The sequence below is a fragment of the Eretmochelys imbricata genome, chromosome 4 (assembly GCF_965152235.1).
Source record: "Eretmochelys imbricata isolate rEreImb1 chromosome 4, rEreImb1.hap1, whole genome shotgun sequence".
NCBI lineage: Eukaryota > Metazoa > Chordata > Testudines > Cheloniidae > Eretmochelys > Eretmochelys imbricata.
The window spans coordinates 4,684,050-4,701,522 of NC_135575.1; the positions used below are offsets into that span (position 1 = coordinate 4,684,050).

Sequence of the window (17,473 nt, forward strand, 5' to 3'; positions counted from 1 at the left end):
CCTCCTGAAAGGGGTACAGTAGTCCGGAACGGTTGAGAACCACTGATCCAGACCATCCCTGACAGGTGTTTATATAACCTGATCTTAAAAATCTCCAATGATGGAGATTTCACAACCTCCCTAGGCAATTTATTCCACTGCTTAATCACCCTGACAGGAAGTTTTTCCTAATGTCCAACCTAAATGGTCCTTGCTACAATTTAAGCCCATTGACTCACAGAATCATAGAATATCAGGGTTGGAAGGGACCTCAGGAGGTCATCTAGTCCAACCCCCTGCTCAAAGCAGGACCAATCCCCAATTAAATCATCCCAGCCAGGGCTTTGTCAAGCCTGACCTTAAAAACTTCTAAGGAAGGAGATTCTACCACCTCCCTAGGTAACGCATTCCAGTGTTTCACCACCCTCCTAGTGAAAAAGTTTTTCCTAATATCCAACCTAAACCTCCCCCGCTGCAACTTGCTTCTTGTCCTATCCTCAGAAGTTAAGAAGAACCATTTTTCTCCCTCTTCCTTGCAAAAAACCTTTAACGGGTTTATGAATGGGAAAGGACACATGTAGCTTAGGGTCTAATTTGTCCTGCAAAACCTTTATTGGTAATAATGCTCAAGACCAAAGGATCAATCGTGACTCTGATCCCGGGATGAATTTGCAGAGCTGGCAGTTGGGAAAAAAAAAATTATTTTACTTGTAAACTGAGCAAACTTGATCCCAGCCTCAAATAACTGTGATGCCATTTATTCAGTCTTTTTCTGAGGAAAACCTCACTTTAAGGTACTAGATGACTCATTTGTAGTTTCCTTTGTTATTTTTGTTTTTCACAGATGTTAAACAGTCATTTAAAAAAAGTTAGGAAATAACAGATGAAATCAAAATTTGCTTGAGTATTTATTGCATTCCCTATAAATGAACATACAAGTGCACCATACATGAGGCTCACTTATTACCTGTTCTGTTTCAAAGATATCCCGCAGGTGTTCAAGCCCAAGGCTTTTCAGGAACTGGCTGATATTCATGTCAAGACCAGCGACTATAATGAAAGAAACAGATCAATGTAGAAGATATCCATCATCTAGCATAATGTCAGCTTGCCCTCAGTTTCAAAACACAGCTCTCTATAGTCCTCAGCCAAATAACCTACCTCAGACTGTACAAAAGCTCAGTAAAAACTAATGTTAAATACACATTCAAAACAACCGCTTAAAACAGAAACATCTGATTTCAGTAAAACAGAACAGCAAGTTACACAGGAATACAGATGAAGATGGGTGCATTTTTGCTATACCATCTTTCAGATGCTGATGGACAGCATGTATTTCAAATATTAATCAAAGGATTAAAACTTTAACAACCCCCTCATCTCAGCCATCATGTTTCCCCAAATCACGATTATACCCATCAGAATTTTTGTCCAGCAGCAACAGCGGAAATCTGTTCATTTAGTCAGTGACCCTTGCGCCTTTGGATTCTGAGCTAATCATGAACGAAAAGATAACTACGAGGAACAGTCACTCAAAGAGCAGAGGAAGAAAACAGGAGAAATAGAGAAATTCACATTTTCTTTGAGATGGGAGTATTTTTATATTCAACATCTTCAGGATCAAGTAAAGCAGAATGCAATGCTAAGCACCGTCTTATTGTATTTTTGCAAAGGAACCTTACCCAGCAGAAAAATTACCTTCTCCTTCTTTCCTTTCTGTTCCTGCTGCTCCATCCCCAGCATTTGATGCTCCTCCCACTGCTAGTTCTGCCAGAGGCCCTGTAAGGTTATCAATGCTGCTGGCAGCAGAGAGACAGGAGGGAGTAGATGCTGGTGAGATTAGAGAGGCACTAACTACGGTTGCCTGAGGTTTAAAACAGGTAGGCAAGGCTTCTGGAGGCATTGCATCTATCAGCAAAGCTCTGATATCATCAGCCTGAAAGACAGAAAGCACATTCACATAGGGCTTTATTTTCATTAAAATCACCATCTATTCATTTACTAAGGAAGGAAAAAAATACATGTAGTGGATAACCTTATTCCCAGTCCCCATCTAAGTAAAATCCCCAACAATCTCATAACATAAATTTAATCCTGTCATAGGTCATTCATTTTGAAGAAAAAAAAAAAAAAAACCTAAAAAAAAAAAAAATGCAAAAATTGCACCCACTTAACACAACTTTTTAAGACTAGGTCTATTTTCTATTATACGTCAGAGAGTTAATTACATTTTTTCCTCATGGCAGTGTGATTTTATAGATTTCAAGGCCGGAAAAGACCAGTATAATAATCTCATCAGACCTGCATAGCAGATCCGACAATTCCACCACGTAATTCCTTCCTCAATCCTGTAACTGCTGGTTGAGCTAGAGAACCTATTTTAGGGCTTGTCTAAACATTGCAGAGCTTGCAGTGGTGCTGCTGTAAGCTCTCTAATGTAGCCGCTCTGAACAGACGGGAGAGAGCTCTCCCGTCAGCTTAACTATGCCAGCCCCCTTGAGCAGCGGCAGCTGTCAGCGGTAGAGTATATCCTGCCAACATAGCACTGCCCACCCTGGCAGTTGTCAGTGTAACTTATGTCGCTCAGTGGGGTGGTTTATTCACACCCCATAGCACCATAAATTATGACAACATAGGCTGTAGTGTAGTCATAGCCTTAGTTCACAGCAATTGTCCACATGGAGCCTGTGGCCGCGCACTAAAAGTTCACTAGCGTGCTTTAATATACTCCCATTTCAAAGCAGCATAGATCAAAGCGCCATACAGAATTTTTAGTACACAGTCATCAGGGTCCACATGGACACTCCGTGCACAGCAGGCTAACGCGCACCAGCAGTCCCCAGGACAAACCTGCTGAGACCCCACAGGTACATGCTTGGGATGGCGAGCCTTTGTCATTGCTCCCTGCTGCCGCACAACTGTGGCTACACCACTATTTTTAGAGCGTTAGCTGGAGATGAGTTAGTGTGACTGTGTCTGCACAAGCAGGGAATCACACCAGTAGCTCCAAGTGCAGACATATCATAGAATCGCAGGGTTGGAAGGGACCTCAGGAGGTCATCTAGTCCCACCCCCTGCTCAAAGCAGGACCCATCCCCAATTTTTGCCCCAGATCCCTAAATGGCCCTCTCAAGGATTGAACTCGCAACCCTGGGTTTAGCAGGCCAATGCTCAAACCACTGAGCTATACCTCCCACCACAGCCAAAGTTTGCAGCAAGCTAGGGTGTGAGTCTATCCTGCACTAAATTGTTGTGCATTAAGTGTCTGTGGATCCTGCTGCTGTGCACTAAAAGTTCCTGGTTTGAAACAGGAAGAGATCAGAGAGCACTAGGGAACTTTTAGCTTGCTGCAAACTAAATGTCCCTTTAGATAAGCCCATAGGAAGACATCCAGTCTTGACTGTAAAGACTCTGAAAGATGAGGAATCTACCATTTACTTTGGTAAACTGTTCCAAAGGTTAATTTACCTCACTTTTACAAAAATCCTGCACCTTATTCATCGTCTGAATTTGTCTAGCTTTAGCTTGCAGCCATTGGATGTCATTATGCCCTTGCTGTTAAATTGAAGAGACCTCTCCTGTCAGAAATCTCTTCCCCGTGTGGATACTTGTAAAGCATGGTCAAGTTACCTCTTGACCTTCTCTTGGAAAAACTTAATTGAGCTTCTTAAGTCTCTCACTGTAAGTCAGGCTGTCCAGATCTCAAATACTTCTTGTAGCTCTTTTCTGAACTCGCTCCACTTTTTCAACATTTTAAAATAAATGTGGACAGTAACTCTGGACACAATATCCAGTAATGGTCTCACTAATGCGGTGTACAAAGTAAGAGCAACTCCTTACTCTGACTTGTTGCTCTCCTGTTTATAAATCCAAGCACTGCATTAGCCCTCTTAGCCATAAGATTGCACTGGGAACTGATGTTCAGCTGGCTTCCACAATGATCCCTAAAGTCCTTTTCAGAGTCACTGGGCAGCAACATGTGTGGAGGTGCACGGGGAACATGTAAAGTGGATTTATTTGGGGAATGGTGTCTAGACCACTCCATGAGTCTGTTTTCCTCCCCAGCCCAGCCTCCTCACCCCCTTCTGTGGCTCAAACTCTCCTACTCCCTCCCCTGTCTATTCCAAACTTCTCTACTTTCCAGTTCTCTGTGTGCCACTCCCCACATAGCAACCATCAATAATGGGGTCACCTGGAATTCATAAACTCTGTGTGCCCTATAAGATATGTGGAAATTATTTTTAACTAATCCTGCCACTAACAAAACCCAACTAGTCAAAGACACGTATTCAGGAAGACCTACAGCTAACAACAAGTTTGGAGGTTCTGGGTCATTCTAGCCACATCGTTTTGGAGTTATGTTGTGCCTAAAAAGGGTTAAGAAATTATTTAAGAACTGAGAATACCCTTTTTGGAACACTCATACTTCCTCAAAGTCTGATCTATTTCTCTGAAAGGATTCAAATAAATAAAGTGTGAGCAGGCTAAAGCTCACATCCTTGACATTTCAGGTGGAAAGGTTCAGTTTGGGTAAAATTAAAGTGCTGGGAATTAAACTAGTACTTTAAACCTTAACTAAGATACTAGAATCTCATCCTACGATTTGTGCATGGGCTTGCCGCCAACAGAGGGGTTGTACATGGACTTAAAGAAGTCCTGACCACCCTACCCTTCCCAAATCCCAGGGTGGAGAAGGCTGAGGACCACTGGCACAGTGGAGGCACTGAGTGTCATTTAATACATAAAGCAAATTCTTTATAACAGTTTCTGATGCTTTGCAATATGAACTTACTGTTGCCAGGTCTAAAGGTGTTTGACCCTCTTGGTTCTTCATGGTTGGATCTGCTCCATGAGCTAGTAGCAGAGCACATAGCTGTGTCCTTCCTTTTTGTGCTGCTTCATGCAACGGTGTGAATGCCCATTTATCTGTTGCATTTACACATGTGCTGTATTTAATCAAGAGCGCTGCTATATCCACATGCTGAAAAAAACCCAATACTTTTATCATTAAAGTACAGAGTAGCTGCTACAGGGTACAGCAATGTAGAGGCCATAAGATGTGATATTGTTAAGTCACATCTTCATTTCTTTTATGAAGAGATAATATGGATAGTCAGAGATCCTCTTCATTTCCCCTCCCTTTATTTACACCCACCTGCCTAGGTCACAACAACTTTCCCTCCAGTCAAAGACTGAAAAACGTTCCCATCAGCAATGGCCATACGAACAATGATGGACATTCTTTCCTCTTCCTGACTCAGCTTTGCGATTTCAAAGCCGCATAAGGCAGCACAAAGCCGTATTTTGTTAGCTGAATAAACTACGTTTCTCTAAATATGAAAGTGCTAAGGAAACCCCAACTTCCCAATTCGCTCAAAGGAATCAGTTGTGCGAGTTGCTTTGGATTGCATTTAATCATGTAGTTTAGCTGTACTGTATATAAGCTATTAAGCAGTTCAGCTCCAGAATAATGAGATTAGGTGATTTTCTTTGGTTGATGTTATAAAAAGGGATAATTATGTGGAGTTTTAGATTTGCATTATCTTATTCTAAAAAGAATTCTTTATATTTTCAGACCCTGATCCTGCACATACTTACAAATGTGCTTTACTGTAAGTGTGTGATATCCCTGATAGCCAGTGTGTAAGTGTTTGTAGGACGAGGACTTTGCTGAGGAAAGTAAGCGTGTCCACTCCTGAACTGGTTTTATTATTTCTGGAGCTCAGATACCACTGTGAAGTCCCTGAGAGCAGGAAGAACATTCCAGATACTGACAAACGGAACAAGTACCATCTTTCTTTAGATTGCTGTAGCTTGTATGGCCTGACATAGATTTTAAATATGTATGCACAGGGATAAAGGAACACGTTTCTTCTGCTGTTTTCGTTCTGCTTAGCAGTTCATTGACTTACACCCAATGTTAAAAAGCAAACGGTTAAGGATCTACAGAATACCGATTTACAATAAAATATACAAAATAAGAAAACCCAGGGAAAAGAAGCATTATTATTTTCTGTGTTCAAACTATTGTTGTTTATACAGTGTCAGCTAGTGCAGCTTAGTGACTTTTGGCCACATTTTAAGAAATACTCCCATTTGGGCTCCTAAAAAGGAGGTTGGATTTAGTTGCAGCTGAAACCCTTTGAAACAAACCCGTTTGAAAACCTGGCCCTTGAGCATTTATTTCATTATTTGGTACAATGAGCTACAAAAAATACTTTGAACCAAAGTGATGCTGGTACAGTTTCCCTCATCTACATTCATTTCCATAAGTTACGGATGTGGCATTTTAACAGACATGTAATTTGCTTCTGTACCCCACCCTTACAACTATAAACCATTTAAAATCATCATCCAAATTAAAAAAGAAGAAAAGGAAACAAATTATAGGGAAAAATTACTCCCTGTACCACCTTCCTATGAGTGTTTTTACTAACTGATTTATCATTACATAAAGGCAAAAGCAGTATACTCAGCTAAAAAAACGAGCAGATTGAAGTATGAAAACTTGTTTGAAATAGTCAGCACAGACCCAAACCCAAAGATTCATGATACTGACAGATTTCATCTTTCCCTACGGTTTTTTTTTTTTTTTTTTAAAGTAGCTACCAACCTCTCGCAAAAAGGCTTGGCTTTATCGCTCAAGAAATATTGGTTTAAAAGATGGCTAACCTCACTTCTCCCCTTCTGAACTTGCAGAGCAATTGGTATTTCCCATACTTTTCTGCCACATGGTATAAAAGACACCACCTAATTATGTGGTAAACAAACAGGGTACATCCAACATGAAGATGGGGGAACTAAAGGAAAAGCAATTTTTAACGAAGGAGTTACAAAAACGTTGACTATATTAGATAAAAATTCAGGAGCAACCAAGTATTCCGCCCTTCACAGCTGATCTATGCCATGTCACTGAGATTAAGAGGTGCCGATGGCGAATATACAATGAGAACAATTTAAAAAAAAGCTGATGAAAGAATGTTGAACACAACTCTTGTTAACCATGCAGAAGAGAGGACACTGAATTAGACTGGAATTATGATTTCTTAAAGTGATTATTAGTGTGAAACAATTATTGGCAATTTTCGCTTCCAAATACCCTCCAATTTCCCTTTCAGCAGATTAAAACACTTGATGCTGAAGTTGTGGGTGTCAGCGAGGGGTAAACTTGTAGCCCTCTGCATGAAGAGCAAGACGGAAATCGCAGCACTCATTTTCATTTGGAATCCATGGTCAGTTCAAGGCTCTCTAAGACTCTCTGCCCCAATTTCTGTTCATTTTACTTCAAGGTCATTAGACTTTTGACAAAGCATATTGCCACTCACTTCCACTCCCTGAAAAACATGGAGAGAGTTCCCAGTTCTCCTTCCATGGTTATCAGACCTTTTTGGCTAGATAAATATTTTATACTGACTAAAAATGAAACATCTTTGTGTAACTGTGGGAGGCTGGCACTTTTCTCCCTTCTATCCCACTTCTAAAACCAAGTTTTCTAATACAACACTAAATCAGAGACTGTGGACATCTGTAAATGGCAGAGGCAAGAGCTGTCAAAGGCATATAAAAAACCAGCTCTGTCTCTGGTATCCTTTTCTCCTGCTGCCTTCTTTATGTAAGATTTACTGTTTAGCTATTGGAGAAACCAAACTTGTTAAATTTGCTGACAAAATGTCTGAGGGAGCAATAAACAGCAAGGGTTAAGTACTGCTCAGTTCTTAAGAATTTAAAAGAACTATCCTATACAGCTGTGACAAAACACAGTAAATGAAACGCAAGGCTAACAAATGTGATAAATAATCTGTAGTTTAACTATATAAAATGTGTACATTAAAAGCAAAGGATTGACCTCGAAGACAGAGAAAAAGTACTGAGCTGTGATGGATTGTTCTGCAAAGATGGAAAAGAGCTAGTTTACTGAAGTTTGAAAAAAACACCTGCAGCACAAGACTTAAATATTCAAATAATGTTAACAACTTCAAATGATCCTTAGCAAAAGGAAGAATCAGATTAGAGGCTTGCATTCCATTGTTAATCCTTCCCATCATACCCACATATTGCAACATATCTGGTACAGTATCTGAAATAACCACTGACAAACTGAGGCATAAAATACAGCATCACAACAGCACCACTAAATATATACAATTTGGTAACTTGCATTTTGGTATAAACGTGAAAACAATTTTGGACTCAATTACCGCATTCAAGCCATTTCCCCTCTGATCTCCAGTGTAGTCATTTTTGTCAGTGTTCTAGTTGCTGAAATTGCATTTACAGTAATGGGAGGAAGCAGAGGAAAACACAACTAGAAGAGGTAAACAAATCTGGCATTAACTTAGTGTCATGTATGTAGTCTTTCATATACTTGGGATTCTTTCAAGAACAGACTTCAAGCAATTGCTTGTAATAGATTTCCTTCTGCAGTCACCCACAAGGTAAAGTGGCATGTAGTGTTTTAGGAAAGGTCCATCTTACATCTGTGCAGATATTGCACGTAAAGATGCTTGATTCTCTGTATGTTAATGCTGCTTTGTGAGAGTGGGAAGGAAGGGAGATCACTAACAGACTACTCATCCTACTAGTGCTGCTCCACAATGAACTTGTGCTTGATCCACAGACACTGCTCTCTCTTCCTTCCCACTCAAACTCTTAATCACCATCTGAATCTTTGCCTATTTCTACAACTGCAGGAGAGATTTCTTTGGTTAAAAACAAGAGGTGCCAAACATTATGCCAACTTGCTACAAATGTTTTGGTTGCCATAATAGCAACTGTTTCAATGGTACTCCAAAATTTCTGTAAGTGACCCTGTATACAGTAGTACCAACTGCATCCCCCTCCTGGTCAAATTATGGGCTTTTTTATGAAAGCCACCGAGACCCGTGGGAGTAAGATATCGTAGTGACTTGGACCAATAATTCCCTCATGGCTACGGAGGCCAAACTTTGTTCCAGATAAGACAGTCTGTCGCAATAACTTGCTTTAGATGCAACCACTTGAAAGACTTCCCCCTACTTTGTGTACTAAAAATATTACAAAATTACGAGAAACTTAGCACTGTTAAATCACAAGTATAAATGTTTATACTTACCCCATAGGATGCTGCATTATGTAAGGGGATTAGTCCTCCTTTGTCTTGAGCATTAACGTCAGCACCATGCTCTAGAAGGTATTCAGCTACTTCCAGGTTATTATACCCAGCTACAAAAAGAGAAATGAAAACAGAGAATCAGTAGAACTAACAGAAAAACTGGGAAGGTGGGAAAGCTAAAACTATTTGATTTTTGGAGTTCAAAAGCACCTCTTTTGCAAGCTACTGTCTTCCTGTAATACGTCTAGACAGCTGGCCTAGTAACCAAGGCAATTTGCTGTGAAACTATTTCTATGTCAGTTCCTTATAACATGCTCTGTTTTTTGTTGATTCCATTGCATAACTGTGATAAGAGAGTCTAGAAGCTCTGGTAAATTGCTTACCTGCAAGATGTAATGGTGTTGAATTTCTTCCTTGGGTGTCTCTGCAATTGATATTGTCTGGTGTACACAGCTTCTGCACTCTTGCCAGACAACCCTTTTTGGCAGCATCTAGCAAGGCAGCGTCTCCCCGCAGCAAGTCCTGTATATCTGTGTCTCCTTCTTTCACCAGATCTAGAGGAGTGTTACCATCTCTGTTCTTTTTTGTTGGATCCGCTCCATGCTACAAATAACAATTCTACATGTTATTGCCACAAATACATGAGTGCAATACTTAGGTATGTCAGTTCATGGACTGCATTCTGCAGCATAGCACTGGGAATGCTCTCAAAGCTAGTGAGATTTTGGCAATCCATTTTCATGAATTAACAGCCATGTACTTTAGTGGATACCCACTGTACAGAACAGACATTACGAAAGCTAAACCCAAACTGCTAATCTACAAAGCAACCTTACGGGTCTGAAGAGCCTTGTCTATACTAGAGGGTTGTGGTGCTGTAAACGTACACTGCACTTGTAACTTCTTGCACCTATACATTACACAGCTTGCCATGGTTCACGAGTTTTGCAACTGCATCATTGTAAAGGCAACTGCTTGGAGCAAGGCTCATCCCAGCTGCATTCTGCATGTGGTCATTCTTCACAGTTGCAGTGCTGGCATAATCTAAAAGCACTGGTGTTGTAAAGGCACTTCCGTACAATCTGACAATGCTCCTGTAACCCCTTTGGAAATCCGCTCTGCAGGTTGTGCAGGTTTCCTCCTATACCCTGATAATTCTGTTCTGACCTACTGCAGCTCCTGAGTTTTGTGCTTTACAAGCTGCTGCACTGCAACATAAAGGCTTTCTTGTTCCAAAACTTCAGTATATATTTTTATACAATACAGAATGCTGATTTCTACAATCCACATTTAAAAGTTTTTAGTACAGTTTCTCTAACTGGGGATTACTATTCCCACAAACCTCTACATCTGGGCCCTGTGGAATAGGTACCCAGCGTGCTGGTCCTGGAAGAGATGGAGGAGTGCTGAATGTTGATGCAGTGCAATGGAGCACTCAGAAGAGGATGGCCCACAGGGACGCATTGCATCACTACAACTTAGTGAGTTGCACCATTGTTAATGGCAATAATGTAGCAAAGCCGAGATTCAGGAGAGAAATGTGAATCTACATAAGGGAATGTTTTTACCAAAGGTTAGCTCCCCTTAACTTTCCCACCATTGCTAACAATGGTGCAGTTCCTGTGGTGTCATAACAGTGGGAGAGTTGCAACAGACAAGGTGCTGGCAACCGCCAACATGTTACCCACTGTGTTGTATAGCAATGTTCAGAGCAGTCTAACAGTTGTTAGCACTAGCGAAACAGCCCTGCTGTTTAGCTAAGGTGGGCAATTTGGGGGGAGGTAGGGAGGGGGGGAGCTTACCACTCTCCTGCTTCCAAGGCTGTGTCTATTAGACAGCGGTATAGAGTAAGGATGTGAATGGAAGAAGCGGGCAAAGACTGGCTCTAATGCATCCAAGCAGCTTTCGGAGAAAGTGTTCTCTGTGGCACATTGTTTAAAATGTCTATTGCAGTCTTCTGAAAATTACAGCTCTAGATCCCTAATGTGAAAGGTTTCAAAGTGGAACTTTTCTCCTTCTGGAGGACAACAAAACACACATCCATGGGCTCAGATATATGCTGGTAGGGCCATATAGAAACAGACAGGGAGAATGCTAATGAGAAACAGACAAAAATTAAGGAACACAAAGACAGCCCTCTTCACCTACAAGCACAGAGAAGCAAAAGAGAGGATGCAGTTCAAAGCAAGGTAATGGAAGAGAAGGTCACATGAGATAAGGCCAACAGCATACCTCCCAAAAATACATTTGAAAAAACAACTTTATTTTTAATATTTTTAAATTCAAGCGGAACAAAGTAAGGGAGATTTCAGGAGGGTGCACATTCCGCATCCCAGCGCACACCAAAACAAAGGCATTATTGCCGGTCAGAGCAGCAGAAACCCTTCGTAACCAGCGGGCTAGGAGCACAAATACCAACCAGTACAAGGCTCAAGGAAATCGTCTCAAATGTACTCAGGACCAACAGATTTAAAGACCAACAGTGCCAATTTTAAGGGTGTGTCACTGGAGCCTTTTAGCTCTTGGATGCAGAAGTCTGATTTACAACAGGTATTATATAACCTCAACCTCCTAGGGACCTTAGGGAGTGCTTCTAAGTTTTCTGTAATGTGTCTATTAAGGAACTGACTTTTGTTGAGGATCCTTTGAGGTTGAGTACAAGAACGGCTAACTCCCCACTGGAACGATCCTGGGCTGCAGAGCACTCCAGTGCTGATAAAAGAAAACTGCATTTGAGAGTTTGAGATAACTTCTGTAATCAGATGTCGCTTTAGGGGCCCTCATCAAGCCCAGCCCTGGGACCTCTGTGAGGGAGAGCTTGTGGGTTCTATTGCAGCAGGATTTTAAATTGCTGTGGTGGTCCTCCATCAAAGTGAAAAAGTCCTCAGAAAAATTAACAAGATTGAGTAGGAATAGCTTGGCTAAGCAGCAACCATGTAAAAAGGGGTGAAGAGAGCTTGACAACTGCCTACCTTTTAAAAAAAGTATATAAACGCCTATGATGAAAACAATGTGTGGGGTTAATTTTCCTAATAATTTCTTGCAATTTTGTCAAGCTTATTTTAAACATTCTCATTAAGGGTTTTTGTTTAAAGCAGGGGCTGTTAGCTTGAGCACTCCTGCTGATTATCGTGCTTCTTCCAAACTGTCTTAATTTACATTTCCTCTGAGGATTTTCTCATACATAAGATATTTTCTAAAGACCACATTTAATTATTGCTGTATTCTGTACACTTGCACAAATACCAATGAAAGTTTATTCAATTGTAGCAACTATTCCACAAGTAAAAGTTCATTTTTTTGTATCCTTAAACTAATTCCATTTGTTTCAGTTTGTATGAAGTAAATGTTATTTAACTGACATTATTGAATGTATTAGAGGAATATTTTAGAATAAATTAAAACATTGTCTTGAAAAATCATCTGTACTGATGAATTTTAATAAAGTGAACATGTTCTGAAAGGCACTTCAAATGACTTTACATTCAATATAGAAAGCGCCAGATATCACAGTAAAATTTAAGATGAAAATGGATTCAAATTAATTCACTGAAAAATAATAAAATGGTCTTTGTTTCAGATCTTAAATGTAACAGAACACACATTTAAAAATACATTTGGTAATTGTAAATGACTTACTTTTAAAAGCAGCTTGCAGATTTCATATTTTCCTTTTGCTGCTGCTTCATGCAGCGGGGTAAATTTCCACAGGTCTGCCACATTGACAGAGGCCCCATGCCTCACCAATAGCTCGGCCACCTCATAGTGTCCATATGAACAGGCATTATGCAAGGGTACTAAGCCGCTAATCAAAGAGAAAGAAAGTTTTAATTGTCACAGAAAGTCGAATTCAAATACAAGTTTACAAAGCTCCCGTGGATAAAACAGCCTCAGAGAGAAAAAAAGACTATTAGCATCTTTTAGTAGCCCCAGTTTCACAGCTTTACATGCCCTTCTATTGAAGTACATATGAAATGAACATCCCTTTTCCAGGAAGTGAATGAAAACAGCTTTTCTTCAGTTCCTGCCAATGATATTTCTAACTGATGATGTTCGACCAATTGTCATTATTAATAATTTCTATAAACAGGCCATATCAATATTGCTAACAATAGCCATATGTTGCAAGAATCACTGCTGTAATGTCGACTTTGGACAATTGGGTGTAAATTTCCAAAAAGGGTTTTAGTGGGTGGCTAAAATCCCATTTGACACGTGAAGTTTGGGCATTAGTAAGCCATGCATGTGTAATATTGTGGGGAAAAAACTGTACTCAATTCCATTTGAAAGGAGCTTAAAACTTCAAGACATTTAGGATCTGAACCTAACCTTGAAACTCTGTTCATTTTTCTCTTCTTCATAGATGGTTTATATTAATACAGAAAAACAACTTTTTAAAAGTTGACTATTGGTTTCTCTAACTACTGTGACATGTTTTCCCCCTTTTAAATCAAAGTGCCTGGAAAGTCTAGAAATAATAAAGAGGTTGTATAGTATTTCTAGCCTTTCTTGATAGTTTGATTTAAAAGGGGGAAAACATGTTGTAATAGTTAGAGAGAACAATAGTTAACTTTTTAAAAGTTAACTTTCTGTATTAATATAAACCATCTATGAAGAAGAGAAAAATGTACAGCGTTCACCCTGGCTATTTCACATCATACAAGTAAAAAGCTAATTTTAGACCTTCCAAAATATTTGATAAACTGCTATTAAGCAGAAAGAACAAAAACAAAACAGAGAACAGAGGAGAAAAAAGCTGCAGAGATTAAAGAAGTGAAGTTATCCCAACTATAATACTATTGTTTAATATTTTGATACCAGTACTATCAGAAAGCTAAACATTGCTGAGAAGACTATTAACTCTCTCCCACAATGAATGTGAGGAGCACTGGTTAATAAGAAATAACAGTGAAAAGTTACCCTTTGTCTTTGGCGTGCACATCTGCCCCATGGTGCAGCAGATACTCTACTACAGATACACGGTTATAACCTGCAGCAAAGTGCAGCGGGGTTGAATGACGTCCCTCCAAATCTCTGCAATTCACATTCTGAGGACTGCAAAGCTGCTGTTGAGATCAAAGAGGAAACAAAACGTTTACTACAGAACTTGATCACAGTTAGAAACTTGTTTATGTTTTCAACTCATTTCTTCCCCCTTAATTAAAGTAAAAAGTATTCTTTTCTGATAGTGGGACCTTTCATAAACTTGAACATGGGCACTTCCTAATTGTTCATGGCTTCGATTTGACAACTTTCCCCCTATTTTAAGGCAGTATATTTTGAGTTCACCTCTCCAAATCCACAAGTTAGAATACTGGTAAACAGAATCCCCGTCTAGTTGGGTCAAGAGATGAGGCAAGCAGGTATTATTCCCATTTTGCAGATGGGGAATCAGAAAGACATGTTAGTGGCTTGTTTAGGGAGGTCTGTGGTATAGTGGATTAAACAATGGCATCTAGTGAAATGGGGAGTCAGGAGAGCTACGCTCTAATCCTGGCTCTTATACCAATTTACTGTATGATCTTGAAGAAATCACAACCTTTCTACTTTCGTTAACCCATCTATTAGCCCATCTAATAAGATGCTATTTTCTTACAGAATGTTGCGAGATCTAGCTAAACAATACTTTTAAAGTGCTACATAAAAATGAAAAGTTAAGGCCACTTAGTGGCAGAGGTAAGAACTCTTATCTTAGCCATGTGCTCCTTTGTCTAGGTCGCTTGCTTTGAATGGGGAGGCACCATTACCCCTCTGTCTCCCTCTTCAGACACAAGGTAGTCTGGGAAATGGTGAAATCTTTGTAAGGTCTGGTAGGCTTTAAAAACTCTTGCAAGTTTAGATCAAGCTAAAAGAATTCACAGTGGCCCTAACATCCAAACCTGTCTTAGATCTACAGTAGTCACCATTAAAGAGTAAACATTTACCAACTATAACCACGCAATGTTCTAGTCTATTCTGAAGCACAGGGAAACCCCCACAGTACTGGGACTGAGACTTCTGTCTGGCCAACCTCCGCAGCACAAATTCTACTGGCAAAGTCTATTGTGCATATTCATCTCCAACATTATAAGCCTTAGGCTGAACTGACTCTTCCCTGCCACAAATTCTACACACGTATGAAAAAACTTTTCAATTTTTAACTTAAGAACCAATGAACCCATTTTTTCAGACTTTGTTTGTTCTATAGATCTCAGAGCAATATACAGAACAAATCAAGCTTGAATAAAGTCAGTTCAGCTATTGAGCTGGTTCACACAACATTTTTGATTGGAACACACAGTGTGAGAAGTGTTTGTATGTATGTGTAACACATATACCCAAACCAGACAACATACAAGGCCGAACCAATTTTGCTCAATTTTTCTATGACACCTTGTGTCTGAAACCAACAGTGCAATATTTCAACCACACTTATGTTTGCCAAAGCTATGATAAGCTGAGGGTGTATGGGAGAAGGTGAGATAGAGGGGCAGTGGTAATGCAAGGGGAAATTTTCTTTACCTGTTAATGTTCTTTTTTTGAGATCTTCTGTATCAGTCCAGACACTTGGGGGTTATAGTTTCTCCAATCAACAGACAGAGACAGAAAAAATGGTCACTTACTTTACAGTAACTGTTGTTCTTAGAGATGTGTTGTGTACCTACACATTCACTGTAGGTGTATGTGTGCCCAGTGCACTCGAGTCAGAGACTTTTGCCAGCAGTATGGGTGTTCTCCTCTTGCTCCCAGGTGAAGGCATACGAGAGGCATTTCCACCATCTCCCTCTCCGCTCCATAACACCACTGTGAGCAATGACCGAACCACCAGGAAAGGTGGGAGGGTCGTGGAATGTGTATGTGCACAACAGGTCTTGAAGAACAGTTGTTACAAGGTAAGTAACTGTTTCTTTCTTCCTTCGATTGACTGTGCTCCCATACATTCCAATGTAGGTGACTCATCAGCAGTTCCTTTTCAGGTGGAGGGACTCTGGATCACCAAAATGGAGACTGTAGCACTGACTTGCCAAAGCTGGCATCATAGAGAGAGCTTGTGCAATGGCATAATGAGTAGAAGAGGAACAGACAACCATGTTGCTGCCTGGCATATATCAGCTATTGGAACATTGCCCAGGAAAGCTGAGCTCTGGTGGAGTGAGCTGTTATTCTTGACGGAGGAGAGACTTTAATAAGCTGGTAGCAGAGTCTGATATAATCAGAAATCCTGTGAAAGATTCTCTGAGACAAGCCTAGACAAGCGATGATGATGATAACACTCATCTAATGCTGCTGCCTGCACTGGCCAATTGTCCAGGAAAGGGAAAATTGGAATGTCCAAACAACTAATGTGTCGGCTGTTACCACTGAACCATGTGCATGGTATCTGTTTTTTCAGAAAATAGCTTAGACCCTGTGATGGGGTGGGACTCACCACGCTAACGCCTCCTGCTGGTTGTCTTGCGGATCAGTTGCACAGGTCGGTACGCTGACTGTTGGTGATCTCTCACCCACCATCACTTCTGCTCCTGGACCCGTGTCGCTCCAAGGATCACGGCATTCTCTTCAGAACACAGCCCTCTGGCTGCGCCATACTCTGTACTCCCCTTTTCCGGGGGGTGCTGGAGGACTTACTAGATGCATTGCTGGGAGAAGACCTAGATTTAGAGGTCTTGCGAGATAATGAACATTTAGAACTCTTTGACCCAGACAGAAATGGGGAAGCATGATGTTTGCTTCCAGACTTATCTTTGGACTCAGAAGAAGCTGGAGCACTCTGAGTCAATCCAGAGGCCCCAGGATCACAACTGGGAGATGGCTCAGACACAGGTCACATTGCCTTCTTTCGTGAGGTGAACCTGCAAGCAACAGTCTCTCTCTGCTTCTTAGTTCAGGTGGGAAAGGAGGTACAAATAAAGCATTTGACCCCCACATGCCCCTCATTCAAACAAATCAGACAACTCTTGTGCCCATCTGTGAAAGGGATAATGGCCCTGCAAGTGGCACACTATCTAAAACCTGGAGATTTTGTCATAGTAAATCCTCCAGGTACTAATAGAACTATATCGACATAACTATACTACACTATTCAGTACTTCAGTATATGCTACACTCTAAAATACACTTACAGTATAACTATAACAACTATGGACAAAGTTTTCTAAAGCTTGCTGACCAAAGCTAAGGCTTTAGGGAGCTCCAACTCTTGCCACAGGCAGCGAGAAGGACCTGACAGGAGGGCAGCGGGCCGCCCCTTTTATGTCCTTGTCTGAGAGCACAAGGAGAGCAGGGGCAGATGTGTCGTGTAGTGATACTGCTGGCAAAAATCTCCAACTTGACTGCATTGGGAGCATACACGTATAATGCAATGTATATGTGCTCCGTCATTTAAAGGATAACACTGAGACTTTTGCGGATGCCATACACTCA

General features: G+C 40.6%; 1 protein-coding gene across 1 annotated transcript in view; it reads right to left on the reverse strand.

The window, feature by feature from the left end:
• TNKS (tankyrase) overlaps positions 1-17,473 on the reverse strand; it is a 280,881-nt gene that overhangs the window by 32,682 nt on the left and 230,726 nt on the right. The window contains exons 14-20 of the mRNA XM_077814807.1: positions 13,991-14,136; positions 12,710-12,875; positions 9,454-9,673; positions 9,071-9,180; positions 4,772-4,960; positions 1,678-1,915; positions 947-1,029 (exon numbers count right to left, since the gene is read on the reverse strand). Of these exons, the coding sequence (XP_077670933.1) occupies positions 947-1,029; positions 1,678-1,915; positions 4,772-4,960; positions 9,071-9,180; positions 9,454-9,673; positions 12,710-12,875; positions 13,991-14,136 (1,152 nt within the window). The remainder of the gene's footprint in view (positions 1-946; positions 1,030-1,677; positions 1,916-4,771; positions 4,961-9,070; positions 9,181-9,453; positions 9,674-12,709; positions 12,876-13,990; positions 14,137-17,473) is intronic.